We start from the raw sequence: 12,748 nt of genomic DNA on the forward strand, positions 1-12,748 counted from the left end.
AGCGTTATATGACAAAGAGTGCTGGGAAGACGGGACACCATGAGCGTAGCTCTCATCCTGTAACTACACTTAGATAATAAATACATTACCATGTGATAAGACGTAATGGAGAGAGGCTCTACAAAGCTATAATGGCTCAAAACTACTATGCAGATTTATTAAACCAATATTATATTTTTCAAATTTAATTGAGAGGAACCTTTCTAAAGGTTTTATAGAGAGCACCTCTATAAATATTCCTTGTCACTTTGAGAGTCTAATGGTGCAACATAATGAATGTGAGACTGAGGCAAGAAGTATTCCTCAGCAAGATTATAGTGGCAATAGGTGAATGTAAGAGCAACTTGATGCACTCTCACCATATCATTTCTCAGCTTTCTCACACTAAACTTATCATTTCTTAAGATCATAGCAAAAGTGAATGATAATGCTAAGCCAGTGTCCAAACATGGTAGAACTCACAGCTCCTATGGATGGAACTAAAAAATATGGACTTTTTGAACAAAAAATGAGTCATGTTTTGTATTGCTGGAGTTCTAAAGGGCAGACCAAAGAATGAAATAGAATAACTATAAATCTAACCTGTCCTGGGCCTAAATAAGCAATCCTAGGCCTAATATATGCAATCATAAGCCTAATTTAGTACATATATTTACTATACTAAGGATAGGAAAAAATAGGCTTGGTTGTTGTCTCCTTTCTCAGGTCCTCTATAAAATAAGTAGTGAAAAAAAGTGACCATTTGTGGTGTGACAGCCCATGTTTTGTTCTGTACCATCATAGTAGCTATGGTAATATCATTACTGGATGACAGGCTGCATAATGCTGAAGAGGTTTAAGCTTATAATGGCTTTGCTATAGCTCTGCAAATATTTGTGGTTATAGGAAGTTATGTGGTGGTGTAAACTTAATGTGGTAATGCATGTCATCACAGTTTGCCATGGTACTTAAACAGCCTTTAGGCCATGGAGGGAAGCAGTAGTTATGCTGGGGTGTGCATCAGCGGGTGAAGCAAGTTGGTGTAGCTGCATTTCTTCTGAATATAAACATCAGAGCAAAAATATTACATAGTGTAAATTTAAATCCAGTCAGATGACAAAAGAAAGCTTGGAATACTACTGAGTTTTATAGGTAGAATTCTTTGTTATCATTGATCTTTCTCTTTTTCTGCTTCATTTTGTATTTCTTGTGTCTGGTTAAAGTAGTTTTAATTCTGTTTTGAACAGTTTTGAGCAAATCGTAGTCAGCATAGGTTTTTAACATCCATGATTGTTTAGTGATAAATCTTTTCGATTTTTATTGCGTTACTCATTGTTTCTAGGGCTAGTTACTTGTCCTTGCTTTCTTCCAAGCAGGAGAAAAGCCAAAAGCTGATAACATTGGGTGGGCTGTACCACACGGTGCGGTCTTCCATTTGGACGTCATCATGGAGATGTGATAACCAAGATGTAACACCACCAGGTCTATACACAAACATGAATCCACCTCTCTGCCTGGCGACATGATGTCATGTGGTATCCTCGGGGAGGATATCTTAAGTTTGCCTGCATGGCAACTTTTCCATTGTTACCTGTCTTTGAATGCTAATATAATGATAATCCATTGATATGCCAATTACAAGTTTAATGTTTTGCGATAATCAGTATTTCTTTTATATTGGGCATTGGAACAAGATTGTTGATGTTGTCAGGAAATAATCGTCTTAAAAAAAAAAGAGGCATAATTAGGAACTTACTAAATACTTAAATGTACATTTCACATGGGTTAACTCTGCTTCGTTAGTCCATTATAACCCCGCTAAACTGACATAGTGGTGCCACCGATACCTTCCATCACTTTGTGAAGCGTGTCTCACTTTTCTTATTTTGATTTGCGCTTGGAATATGTACAAGTGATAAAATAATTTATTTGCGTGTTCATGATGTTCCTTCAATAGTCAGTATTCCCCTAAGTGTTTCCAACCTGCTGATTTGATGGATGTCCCCTAGCAGTACATTGTTCCCTTGTACATACGATGTAAATGGATTGTATTTTCAATTTAAATAGAATAAATAGTTTTACACATGGCAGCCACTATATTTAACCTTTAAAAGTATGTTTATGCACTATTTATGTACAGTAGGCTATATTAAGTTTCTTTTTCTTCAGCTTTTTTACAAAATGTCTCACTCTTTGAAAGTGAAGGTGTGTCCAGATAATGTTCCAAGCCGTAATAATAATAATAATATTAGCAGGGAGGAAAAGATTTAATACATATACTGGGGTACTGAGTTGAGACCAGATTAAACCGAGAAAAATAATAATTCACGACTTAGATTCGTGATGGAAGGAAGTACAGTAAATAAAACAATGGAATGATTAAATGTAAAGGATATATGGAGCCATAATATATGTATGAGATGATGATAAGATGGGAAATTGGCTCAGACTTGTATGGAAGAAAGGGATAAGAGTGTTGTAGTGAAAGGCAGTTTATTTTGTGGGTACTGTACTGTGGTAAACAGCACACCCAACACGCATTGAAATAAGAGAATGTGAAGACATTTTGGCACATCCCGGCCCCTTATTTTGTTAGGACAGGTCAAAATGTCTTAAATTTCCTTTCTTTTCATGTGTGTAGGTTGAGTTTGTTATTTTCAATCATGTTATTGTGACTTATTCTCCGAATACTGTGGTGTAGAGGCGAGCACGCGCCTTGTCAGTGAGGTTTGTTGCTTGATTACCAAGTGAGGTGAAGCATTGCAACTCCTTTATTCTTATGACACGTTCAGTCCAATACTGTCTGTAAACCTTCCAGTGGATCATGTTTGGCACCAATACACTTTGTGTAATTGGCTACTTGATGTTTGAGGATTTTCTTAACCTTTGGTATAGAGGCCAATGTAGTGATATCATTTAGACCTTAATACAAAGTTGTTGCTAGACTGGCATCACAGCCAACCACCTCTGTAACAAAAAAGCCATTATGGTTAATAATGCAGGAGTGCTCATTGTTATGCAACACTAATAATACATCAAAAGTTTCATTAGCAAATGCAAGATGGTGATATATTTCTAGGCAGATACATAGTATCCAGGATGTGATTATTAAAATGCTGACACGATGCATATGTATATATATATATATATATATATATATATATATATATATATATATATATATATATATATATATATATATATATATATATATATACATATGCAAAAAATATAGATTGTATTTTAGACCAAAAAACAAACCATATTCATCCATTTGTGAATGGAAAAAAATGAGTGTAATAGATGTGATTGATAAGCAATGATAAGAAAATGTTCTTATGTTGTGATTGCACTTGAGTGTTTTACTTGTAATTAACCTCTATGTGTGGGCTCATTGAGAGCTGTGAAAGTGGTGTGTAATATTGGAGAGTTGATACTCATGGTGATCATGATAGTATTGGTGCTGGTTATAACCATATTTGTTTTATTGGCTCCATTTATTTATTTTTAATAATATAAAAGTAGGGGTGGTAGAAAAAATATTCACAAGTGTTAAGGGAAAATCTGCAAGGTCTTCTCTGAATGCCATTTATTCTTTTCTCCAGTGCTGTGAGTCCACAAATGCACCATAGGTGGTACCCCCTCTAAACAAAGCTTGAATGGTCCCCAAGCTATAAATCACTTAAGAACTCTGTGACCCCTCTAGAATTCGAACCTGCACTGCAAGGGTTTAACCCACTGACGTCAATGAACTATTACCACTTCACCAGCAACTGCCTGTATGTGTTGTCAGTTGTTAGTTGGTCATGGAACTTGTAATTACATACGTGTAGTTATAGGATGAGAGCTACGCTCGTGGTTTCCCATTTTTCCAGTACTTGGTCATATGATGCTTTCAAACTACTGACAGTTTTGATATCCACCATCTTCTCGCTTAACTTGCAACAACTGTTTACCACTCTGTTTACAAAGATAACGTTATAATTTTTTCCAGCAGCTTTGTTGCCTTAGTTTAAATCTGTGACCTCTTTTTCTTAAATGTCTGGGTTTCGAGAATTCTTCTTTATAAATTTTGTTGATTCTTATTACAGTGTACTATTTTGCATGTAGTGATCATATCACCTCATTTTTCTATTATCTTCTAGCAGTGGCATATTTACCGTATCTAGCCTCTATTTACAGCTTATAAACATCTTGTAGAGAAAAACTTGTATCTCGTCTTTCAGTTCCAGAAGGCATTTTGTTGCATATTTTTCAAACATTTCCTGTTGATGTTCTTCACGAGATATGGGGAAACATACAACTGCTGCAAATTCCAATTTTGGTCTCACAAAGGTTGTGAGCAATTTCTTTCATATTTTGCCATCCTTGTACAGTATATAAAGGCATATTTTGAGTTGGAAAGTGTGGCATAGGCTCCTCACACAATGTTCTATATATGGTCATCAGGTGACAGGTTTCTATCCAGAACCACCTTAGATCTTACATTCCATTCACCTGAGCTGAATGAGTCACGAACTATTGACCCTACACGTGTGAGGTTTGTAAGTTCTGCGGGACTTGTTTTCTCCGATTCCACAACGTGGCATTATTCACATTAAATCCCATCTGCCAAGTGTTGCTCCATATACAGTACTTATTTCATCCAGGTCATCTTGAAGGGCATGACAATCATCTATGTTTCTTATCTTCCCTAACAGCTTAGCATCATTGGCAAACATGTTCATATAATTCTGTATTTCTTCTGGTATATCATTTATATAGATGAATATTGCTGGTATAAGAACTAAACCCTGTGGTACTCTACTAGTAACACTTCTCAAATCTGATGCATTGCCTCCTATTACTGCCCTCATTTTTCTATCCATTAAAAATGTTTTATCAAGGTTAGAAGTCTTCCTGTCATCCCTCCAGTGTGTTCTAGTTTCCAGAACAGCCTCTTATGTTGGGCTCTGTCAAAAGTCTTTTTTTTTAAGATCCAGATAAATGCAGTCAACCTAACCATCTCTTCCCTGTAACATCTGTAATTCTATCACAGAAACTAAGTAGATCGGTTACACACAATCTTTCTATTTGAAAACCATACTGCCTGTTATTATTATTTCTCTCCAGGTAATTACCTAAGGGTACTTGCAGGATAGGAGCAATGCTCCTGGTGTTCAGTTTTCAAAATACTGTACACCTTAGGGAGCCGGTCGGCCGAGCGGACAGCACGCTGGACTTGTGATCCTGTGGTCCTGGGTTTGATCCCAGGCGCTGGCGAGAAACAATGGGCAGAGTTTCTTTCACCCTATGCCCCTGTTACCTAGCAGTAAAATAGGTACCTGGGTGTTAGTCAGCTGTCACGGGCTGCTTCCTGGGGGTGGAGGCCTGGTCGAGGACCGGGCCGCGGGGACACTAAAAAGCCCCGAAATTATCTCAAGATAACCTCAAGATAACCTTGTCATATGATGCCTTGAAACTAGTGATAGTTTTAATCTCCACCAACCTGTCACTCAACTGGTTCCAACTGTCTTCCACTCTGTTTATAAAAATGAATTATCACATTTTTTTTAGCAGTTTTGTTTATGTAGTTTGAAACATTTTGCATAAACACACATTTTAGAAGTGTTCCTTTAGTGTTTCACACATTTTCTTTTCATTTTCTGTGAATCTGTGTCCCCATTTTCAACCTCTGAATTTTATCATTTATCTGCAGTTTGCTTTTAATGAATTTATAAAATAGATCTGGTTCTGTTTTATTTTTGTCCACTACCCTTTTCTCAAAATTTCTTACTGCTTCTCTATCTCACTTCCATGCACTGTAGTTGTTTCTTGCTTCTGTGTATTGCTGGTATGCTTGAGGGTCTGGCCTCTTAATATACTGATTTCATTTTGTCTTTTGTTCTTTAGCCCTCTCTCAATTTCTGTTAAACCAGGGTGTTCTATCCATTTCAGTTTAACATTTTGGCTTTGTGACGACGCTCTCAGAGTCATTAAACAATACACGTAGTTTGGGAGATAACGGTAACGCCGTCATCAATTAATTTTTGCTTATTCTTATTAGTAAGCATAAATATTGTGAGTGAAAGTGTTTAACATTGAGTTGTGTGCTCACGGGCAACATTCGGCCTACCTTACGGTGCACTGTGGGTGATCCACCGAGCCAGGCAAAGTGTTAATTATTTTTTCCAGTATTTACCTAAGTGTAGTTAAAGGATGAGAGCTAAACTCATGGTGTCCCATCTTCCCAGCACCCTTTGTCATATAACACATTGAAACTACTGACGGTTTTGACCTCCGCCACCACCTCGCTAAGCTTGTTCTAACCATCTACCACTCTGCAAAAAAAAAAAATTCTCATGTTTTTGTGGCACCTTTGTTTCCTTAGCCTAAATCTGTGTCCTCTTGTTCTTCAAGTTCCAGGTCCCAGGAATTCTTCCTTATCAATTGTATCGAGTCCTGTTACTATTTTGTAAGTAGTGATGATTATATCGCCTCTTTTTCTCCTATCTTCTAGTTTTTGGCATATTTAACGCCTCTAACTTCTCCTCGTAGCTCTTGTCCTTCAGTTATGTGAGCCTCTTAGTAGAATGTCTTTGCATCTTTTCCAATTTGTTGATGTGCTTCTTAAGATATGGGCACCATACAACCGCTGCATTATCTAGCTTTGTCCTAACAAAAGTCGTGAACAATTTCTTGAGTATTTCGCTACCCATGTATTTAAAAGCAGTTCTGAAGTTAGAAAGCGTAGCATAGGCTCCTCGTACAACGTTCTTTATATGGTCCTTAGGTGATAGTTTTCTATCTAGAACCACCCCTAGATCTCTCTCTTTATCTGAAGTCTTTAAAGATTTTCCACATAATTTATAGGTTGTGTGGGATCTATGTTCTCCTATTCCACATTCCATAACATGGCATTTCTGAACAATAAATTCCATTACCAAGTGGTGCTCCATATACTTATTTTGTCCAGATCTTCTTGAAGGGCATTTCAATTATCTAAGTTTCTTATCCTTCCTATTATCTCAGCATCATCAGCAAACATGTTCATATAAACAATGTTCATATAATTCTGTATTTCATCTGGTAGGTCGTTATATAGACAATGAACATTACCGGTGCAAGAACTGAACCCTGTGGCACTCTACTCGTGACATTTCTCAAGTTCAGTACATTGCCTCTGATTACTACCCTCATATTTCTATCAGAAAATTTTTCATCTATGTTAAAAGCTTACCTGTCACCCCTCCAATATGTTCCAGTTTCCAGAACAACCTCTTATGTGGTACTCTGTTGAAAACCTTTTTTAAGTCCAGATAGATGCAGTCAACCCAACCATCTCTTTCTTGTAAAATCGTTGTGGCTCAATCATAGAAACTGAGTTAATTCGATACACATGATCTTCCAGATCGAAAACCATACTGTCTGTGTGATATTATGTTGTTTTTCTCCAGGTGTTCCACCCATTTAGTTTTAATTATTTTTCAATATTTGTTACTATTATACTTGTTAGGGATACAGGTCTATAATTGAGGGGGTCTTTCCTGCTGTCACGTTTGAGATGGGAACTATGTTAGCGTTTTTCCACACATCTGCTACGACTCCTGTACACAGGGATGCCTGAAAAAATCAATTAAGGTGGAATGCTGAGCTCAGGTGCACATTCTTTCAGAACCCATGGTGAAACTCCATCTGGGCCAACTGATTTGTTCTTACTTAGCTCCAAGAGCATTTTTTTTACTTCGTCTCTAGACACCTCTGTGTACTCTATGTTGTGGTCTAGAATTCTTATTGTGTCTGGTTCCCTGAAGATTACATTTTGTACAAACACCCTTTGGAACTTTTCGTTTAATGTTTCATACGTTTCCTTTTCATTTTCCGTGAATTTATCTCCTATTTGAACTTCTGAATATTATCTTTTATCTGCAGCCTGCTTTAATGAATTTATAGAAATGACCTGGATCTGATTTACATTTGTCTGCTATACCGTTCTCAAAGTTCCTCTCTGCCTCTCTTCTTACTGACGTGTAGTTTGTTTCTTGCATCTTTGTTTCGCTGGTATGTTTGGGTGTTTGGGCCTTTCCTATAATGATTCCATGCTTGTGTCTTTTGATCTGTGGCCCTTTCACAATTTCTGTTGAATGAACCCTGTTTCCTAGGTCTGCATCTCTGTTTTGGTATGAATGTTTGTGTGCCTTCATCATATATTTTGCAAAATTTGGCATACTTCTCATTGACTTCCTTGTCTATCATCAAGTCTGTCGAATTATACCCATGAAAAATTGTTCTTAGTTCCCCATAGTGTCCTCTCTTGAAATCAAGTTTATCAACTGTTTCAATGTCCCCATTCTCTTCTAGATTATGTCACAAAGCATATTTAATGTGCAACAGGACATGATCACTCTTTCCCAAGAAAGGAAGGCAGTGGATGTTAAATACCTCTTCTTCTTTCCTGGTGAATACTAGATCCAGTACTGACAGAACATCCCCTTCCCACATTCTTTGTGGCCTGCTTGATGTGTTGATACATGAATGTCTCCAAAATGAGGTTTACAAATCTGCCTGTCCAAATGTCCTCCGTTCTTGCCTCGTATGCCTCCCAGTCTATTGCCTTAAAGTTGAAGCACCTCAGTACCAACAATCAGGATTTATCTTTGTCTGCTCTTACCATAATCTCTCTCATGACCATTATGAGGCCCTCTTGTTTGTCATCCAGTTCTTCCTTTGTCCATGTGTTGCTTGCTGGTGGGCTGTAGGCATTTACAATTATCAGTTTATCATCCTGATTCCAGACCTGCAATGCCATTATGTCAACATCTCGAGGGTTTTCAATTATTATCTCTCTTACCTTCAGGTGTTCTTTCACCAGCACAACCACTCCTTCCCCCGTTCCTAGTTTTCCTGTCATGTCTCCAAACTGAGTGGCCCCTTGGGAATACAACCTCATTTAAAATATTTTCTTCAAGTTTTGTCTGTTAATGTGACAATATCTGGGACCTTGAGCTGAATTATATCCTTCAAGTCCAATATTTTTTATTTCATTCCATCAATGTCGGTATATGCTATTTTGAGGAACATGTTCCCCTTCCCTTTGTTCTTTACAACCCCCCCCCCCTTTCTCTAAGGATTTTGTTGCTTTGTCTTTATGTATCATTTCTTGTGTTTTGTGTTTTGATAGTGTTTTGATTATCATGCTAGTCAATGACTCAGATCTGTACTTAGTGGGTTTTCTCCACTATCTTTTTTGTAGATTGGAATTATCATATATCTGCTAATATTCTTGTCCATAAGGATGCCTGAAAAATGTGATGTGGTATGGTGAGCTCAAGTGTGCATTCTCTCAGAACCCAAGGTGTTCCAGCTGGGCCAACTGCTTTGTTTCTACCTAGTTTCTTGAACATTTTTTCAGCTTTATCTTGAGACACTTATGTGTACTCAGTTATTCTCTTAAATTCGTATTGTGTCTGGCTCTCTGAAAACCTCATTCTGAATAAACATTTTGGAACTGTTCATTTAGTGTTTCACACATGTCTTTTTATTTCCGTAAATCTGTTCTCATTTTCAACGTCTGAATTTAATTTTTGTTATTTACCTACAATTTGCTTTTAAAGAATGTATAGAATAGGCCTGGTTCTGTTTTACACTTGTCCAGTATCCTCTTCTCAAACTGTCTTTCTGCCTCTCTCCTCATTTCTGTGTAGTTGTTTCTTGCTTTTGTGTATTGTTGATATGTTTGAAGGGTTTGACTCCCTCCTATATTGATAACTTGTTTTTTTTTTTTTTTTTTTTTGCTTGTTCTCAGGTCCTCTCACAATTTCTGTTGAACCAATCCTGTTTTGTAGTTCTACATCTCTGTCTTGGTATTAATTTTGATGTATATTTATCATATATCTCAAAATCTGGCATACATCTCATTTCCTTGTCTAACAACTAATCTTTCCAAATCAACTTCATTAAGGAACTTGCCAAGTTCACCATGGTGTCCAATCTTTAAATCAAGTTTTTCCAATATTTCCCTTTCCACAATCTCTTCCACAAAATAACACATTGCATATTTTATTTCCAAAAAGAACGTGGTCACTTACCCCCGTGTGCATACATGTGAATTTCATGACCAACCAACTCTTGAAGGCAATCCCTGATGGAATGGTATTAGTGCTGTGTAGCCAGTAGAGTGAGCCCTGGCAGCATAGGTTTGAATCCCAATGGGGTCATAGAATTCTTAGTGATTCATAACTTGGGGACCATTCAAGCTTTCTCTCATTCTGGTGTGTATACAGTATATGCAACACCATTGGAAGCTATCTAAAACATAGAGATCCTCTAGTCTTTGAATTCAAATCTGGTGTTGTCTATTTACACATTCAAACTGTAATATTAGATATGTGGGAAATGCCTCGAGAAATTTTAAACACCATATTTGTGAGCACATAGGTATTACTTACCGTACTGGTCTGCCTCTTAGGCAATATGCATCCTCTGCTATTAGAGATCACAGAGAACATAAGGGCCACCCACCAATCACCCACGAGCAGTTCTGTTTTGTAGTTCATGTTGCCTTGAACTCAACATATTGAAAAGTACAGTATCTCAATCACTAGAGTGAGACCAGAGTTGAACAATTCCGAGTCCCCGACTTGGTTGTTTACACATTGTCATCTTCTGTGAAGTATGTTGTTGAGTTTTTATAATTATCTTTCTTGTGTGTGTATATATATATATATATCTGTCTTTTATTTTGTATTTAGTTTAGTTTAGGTTTATAATTTTAGTAATTTCAATTTAATGAGTATATACAGTAATTCTGATTTATATATTAACACTTTAAGCTAATTTCGCGTTGTAAATACAGCACACTTTTTAGCACTGATGATGGAGTTATGACTCCAAAACATGTGTTATTTTAAATAAATTGAAGAAGATGTATATCTGTTCACTTATTATACTTTTCATAATAAGACTGAAATTCCAAGAGGAAAATCTTTCTGATATATATATATATATATATATATATATATATATATATATATATATATATATATATATATATATATATATATATATATATATATATAATATATATATATATATGTATATATATATATATATATATATATGTATATGTATGTATGTATGTAAAATACACACACACACACCAAAGCTAGAATGTGCAGCGGTTGTGTGGTGCCCATATCTTAAGAAGCACATCAACAAACTGGAAAAGGTGCAACGAAATGCCACTAAGTGGCTCCCAGAACTGAAGGACAAGAGCTACGAAGAGAGGTTAGAGACGTTAAATGTGCAAAAACTAGAAGATAGAAGAAAAAGAGGTGATATGATCACTACATACAAAATAGAAAATAGTAACAGGAATCGATAAAATTGATAGGGAAGAATTCATGAGACCGCGAACTTCAAGAACAAGAGGTCATAGATTTAAACTCAGGAAACAAAGCTGCCAGAGAAATATAAGAAAATTCAATTTTGTAAATAGAGTGATAGACGGTTGAAACAAGTTAGGTGAGAAAGTGGTGGAGGCCAAAATCATCAGTAATTTCATAGTGTTATATGACAAAGAGTGTTGGGGAGATGAGACACCACCAGTGTAGCTCTCATCCTGTAACTACACTTAGGTAATTATACTTAGGTTATATACTTCTATTATACTCACTTTGGAACACAAGTTCCAAAGTGTGTTTGTACAAAATGAAATCTTCAGAGAACCAGACACAATAAGAATTCCAGAGAACAATATAGAGCGTATAGAGGTGTCTAGAGATGAAGTGAAGAATATGCTAAAGGAGCTAAGTAAGAACAAAGAAGTTGGCCCAGAGGGAGTTTCACCATGGGTTCTGAGAGAATGTGCATCTGAGCTCAGCATTCCACTTCACCTGATCTTTCAGGAATCCCTGTGTACAGGAGTCGTAGCAGACACGTGGAAAAAGGTTAACATAGTTCCAATCTACAAAAGTGGCGCAGGCAAGACCCCCTCAATTATAGACCTGTATGATTGACAAGTGTAATAGTGAAAATATTGGAAAAAAATAATAACAACTAAATGAGTAGAACACCTGGAGAGAAATAATATAATATCAGACAGACAGATAGTATGGTTTTCAATCTGGAAGATCTTGTATATCGAATTTACTCAGTTTCTATGGTCGAGCCACAGGGATTTTACAGGAAAGAGATGGTTGGGTTGACTGCATTTATCTGGATCTAAAAAAGGCTTTCAACAGAGTTCCACATAAGAGGTTGTTCTGGAAACTGGAACATATTGAAGGGGTGACAGGTAAGCTTCTAACATGGATGAAAAATTTTCTGATAGAAAAATGAGGGCCGTAATCAGAGGCAATGTATCGGACTGGAGAAAAGTCACAAGTGGAGTACCACAGGGTTCAGTTCTTGCACCAGTGATGTTCATTGTCTACATAAATGACCAGTTGGAATACAGAATTATATGAACATGTTTGCTGATGATGCTAAGATAATAGGAAGGATAAGACACTTAGATGAGATGATTGTCATGCCCTTCAAGAAGACCTGGACAAAATAAGTATATGGAGCACAACTTGGCAAATGGAATTTAATGTGAATAAATGCCAAGTTATGGAATGTGGAATAGGAGAACATAGACCCCACACAACCTATAAATTATGTGAGAAATCTTTAAAGAATTCTGATAAAGAGGTCTAGGGGTGGTTCTAGATAGAAAACTATAACCTTAGGACCACATAAAGAACGTTGTGCAAGGAGTCTATGCTATGCTTTCTAACCTCAGAATTGC

The 12,748-nt window shown here is 36.6% G+C and overlaps 1 protein-coding gene across 9 annotated transcripts in view; it reads left to right on the forward strand.

Moving 5' to 3' along the window:
* Prp40 (pre-mRNA processing factor 40) overlaps nt 1-12,748 on the forward strand; it is a 209,078-nt gene that overhangs the window by 142,926 nt on the left and 53,404 nt on the right. For 2 of the 9 annotated variants that reach the window (XM_069329781.1, XM_045746698.2), the window contains one exon: nt 1,356-10,887. The exons of the other annotated variants lie outside the window; for them this stretch is intronic. In XM_069329781.1, coding sequence (XP_069185882.1) covers nt 1,356-1,374 — 19 coding nt within the window. In that variant the 3' untranslated portion in view covers nt 1,375-10,887. Of the gene's footprint in view, nt 1-1,355; nt 10,888-12,748 lie in introns of those variants that run through there. 9 annotated transcript variants of the gene reach the window in all.

The sequence above is a fragment of the Procambarus clarkii genome, chromosome 3 (genome assembly GCF_040958095.1).
Source record: "Procambarus clarkii isolate CNS0578487 chromosome 3, FALCON_Pclarkii_2.0, whole genome shotgun sequence".
NCBI lineage: Eukaryota > Metazoa > Arthropoda > Malacostraca > Decapoda > Cambaridae > Procambarus > Procambarus clarkii.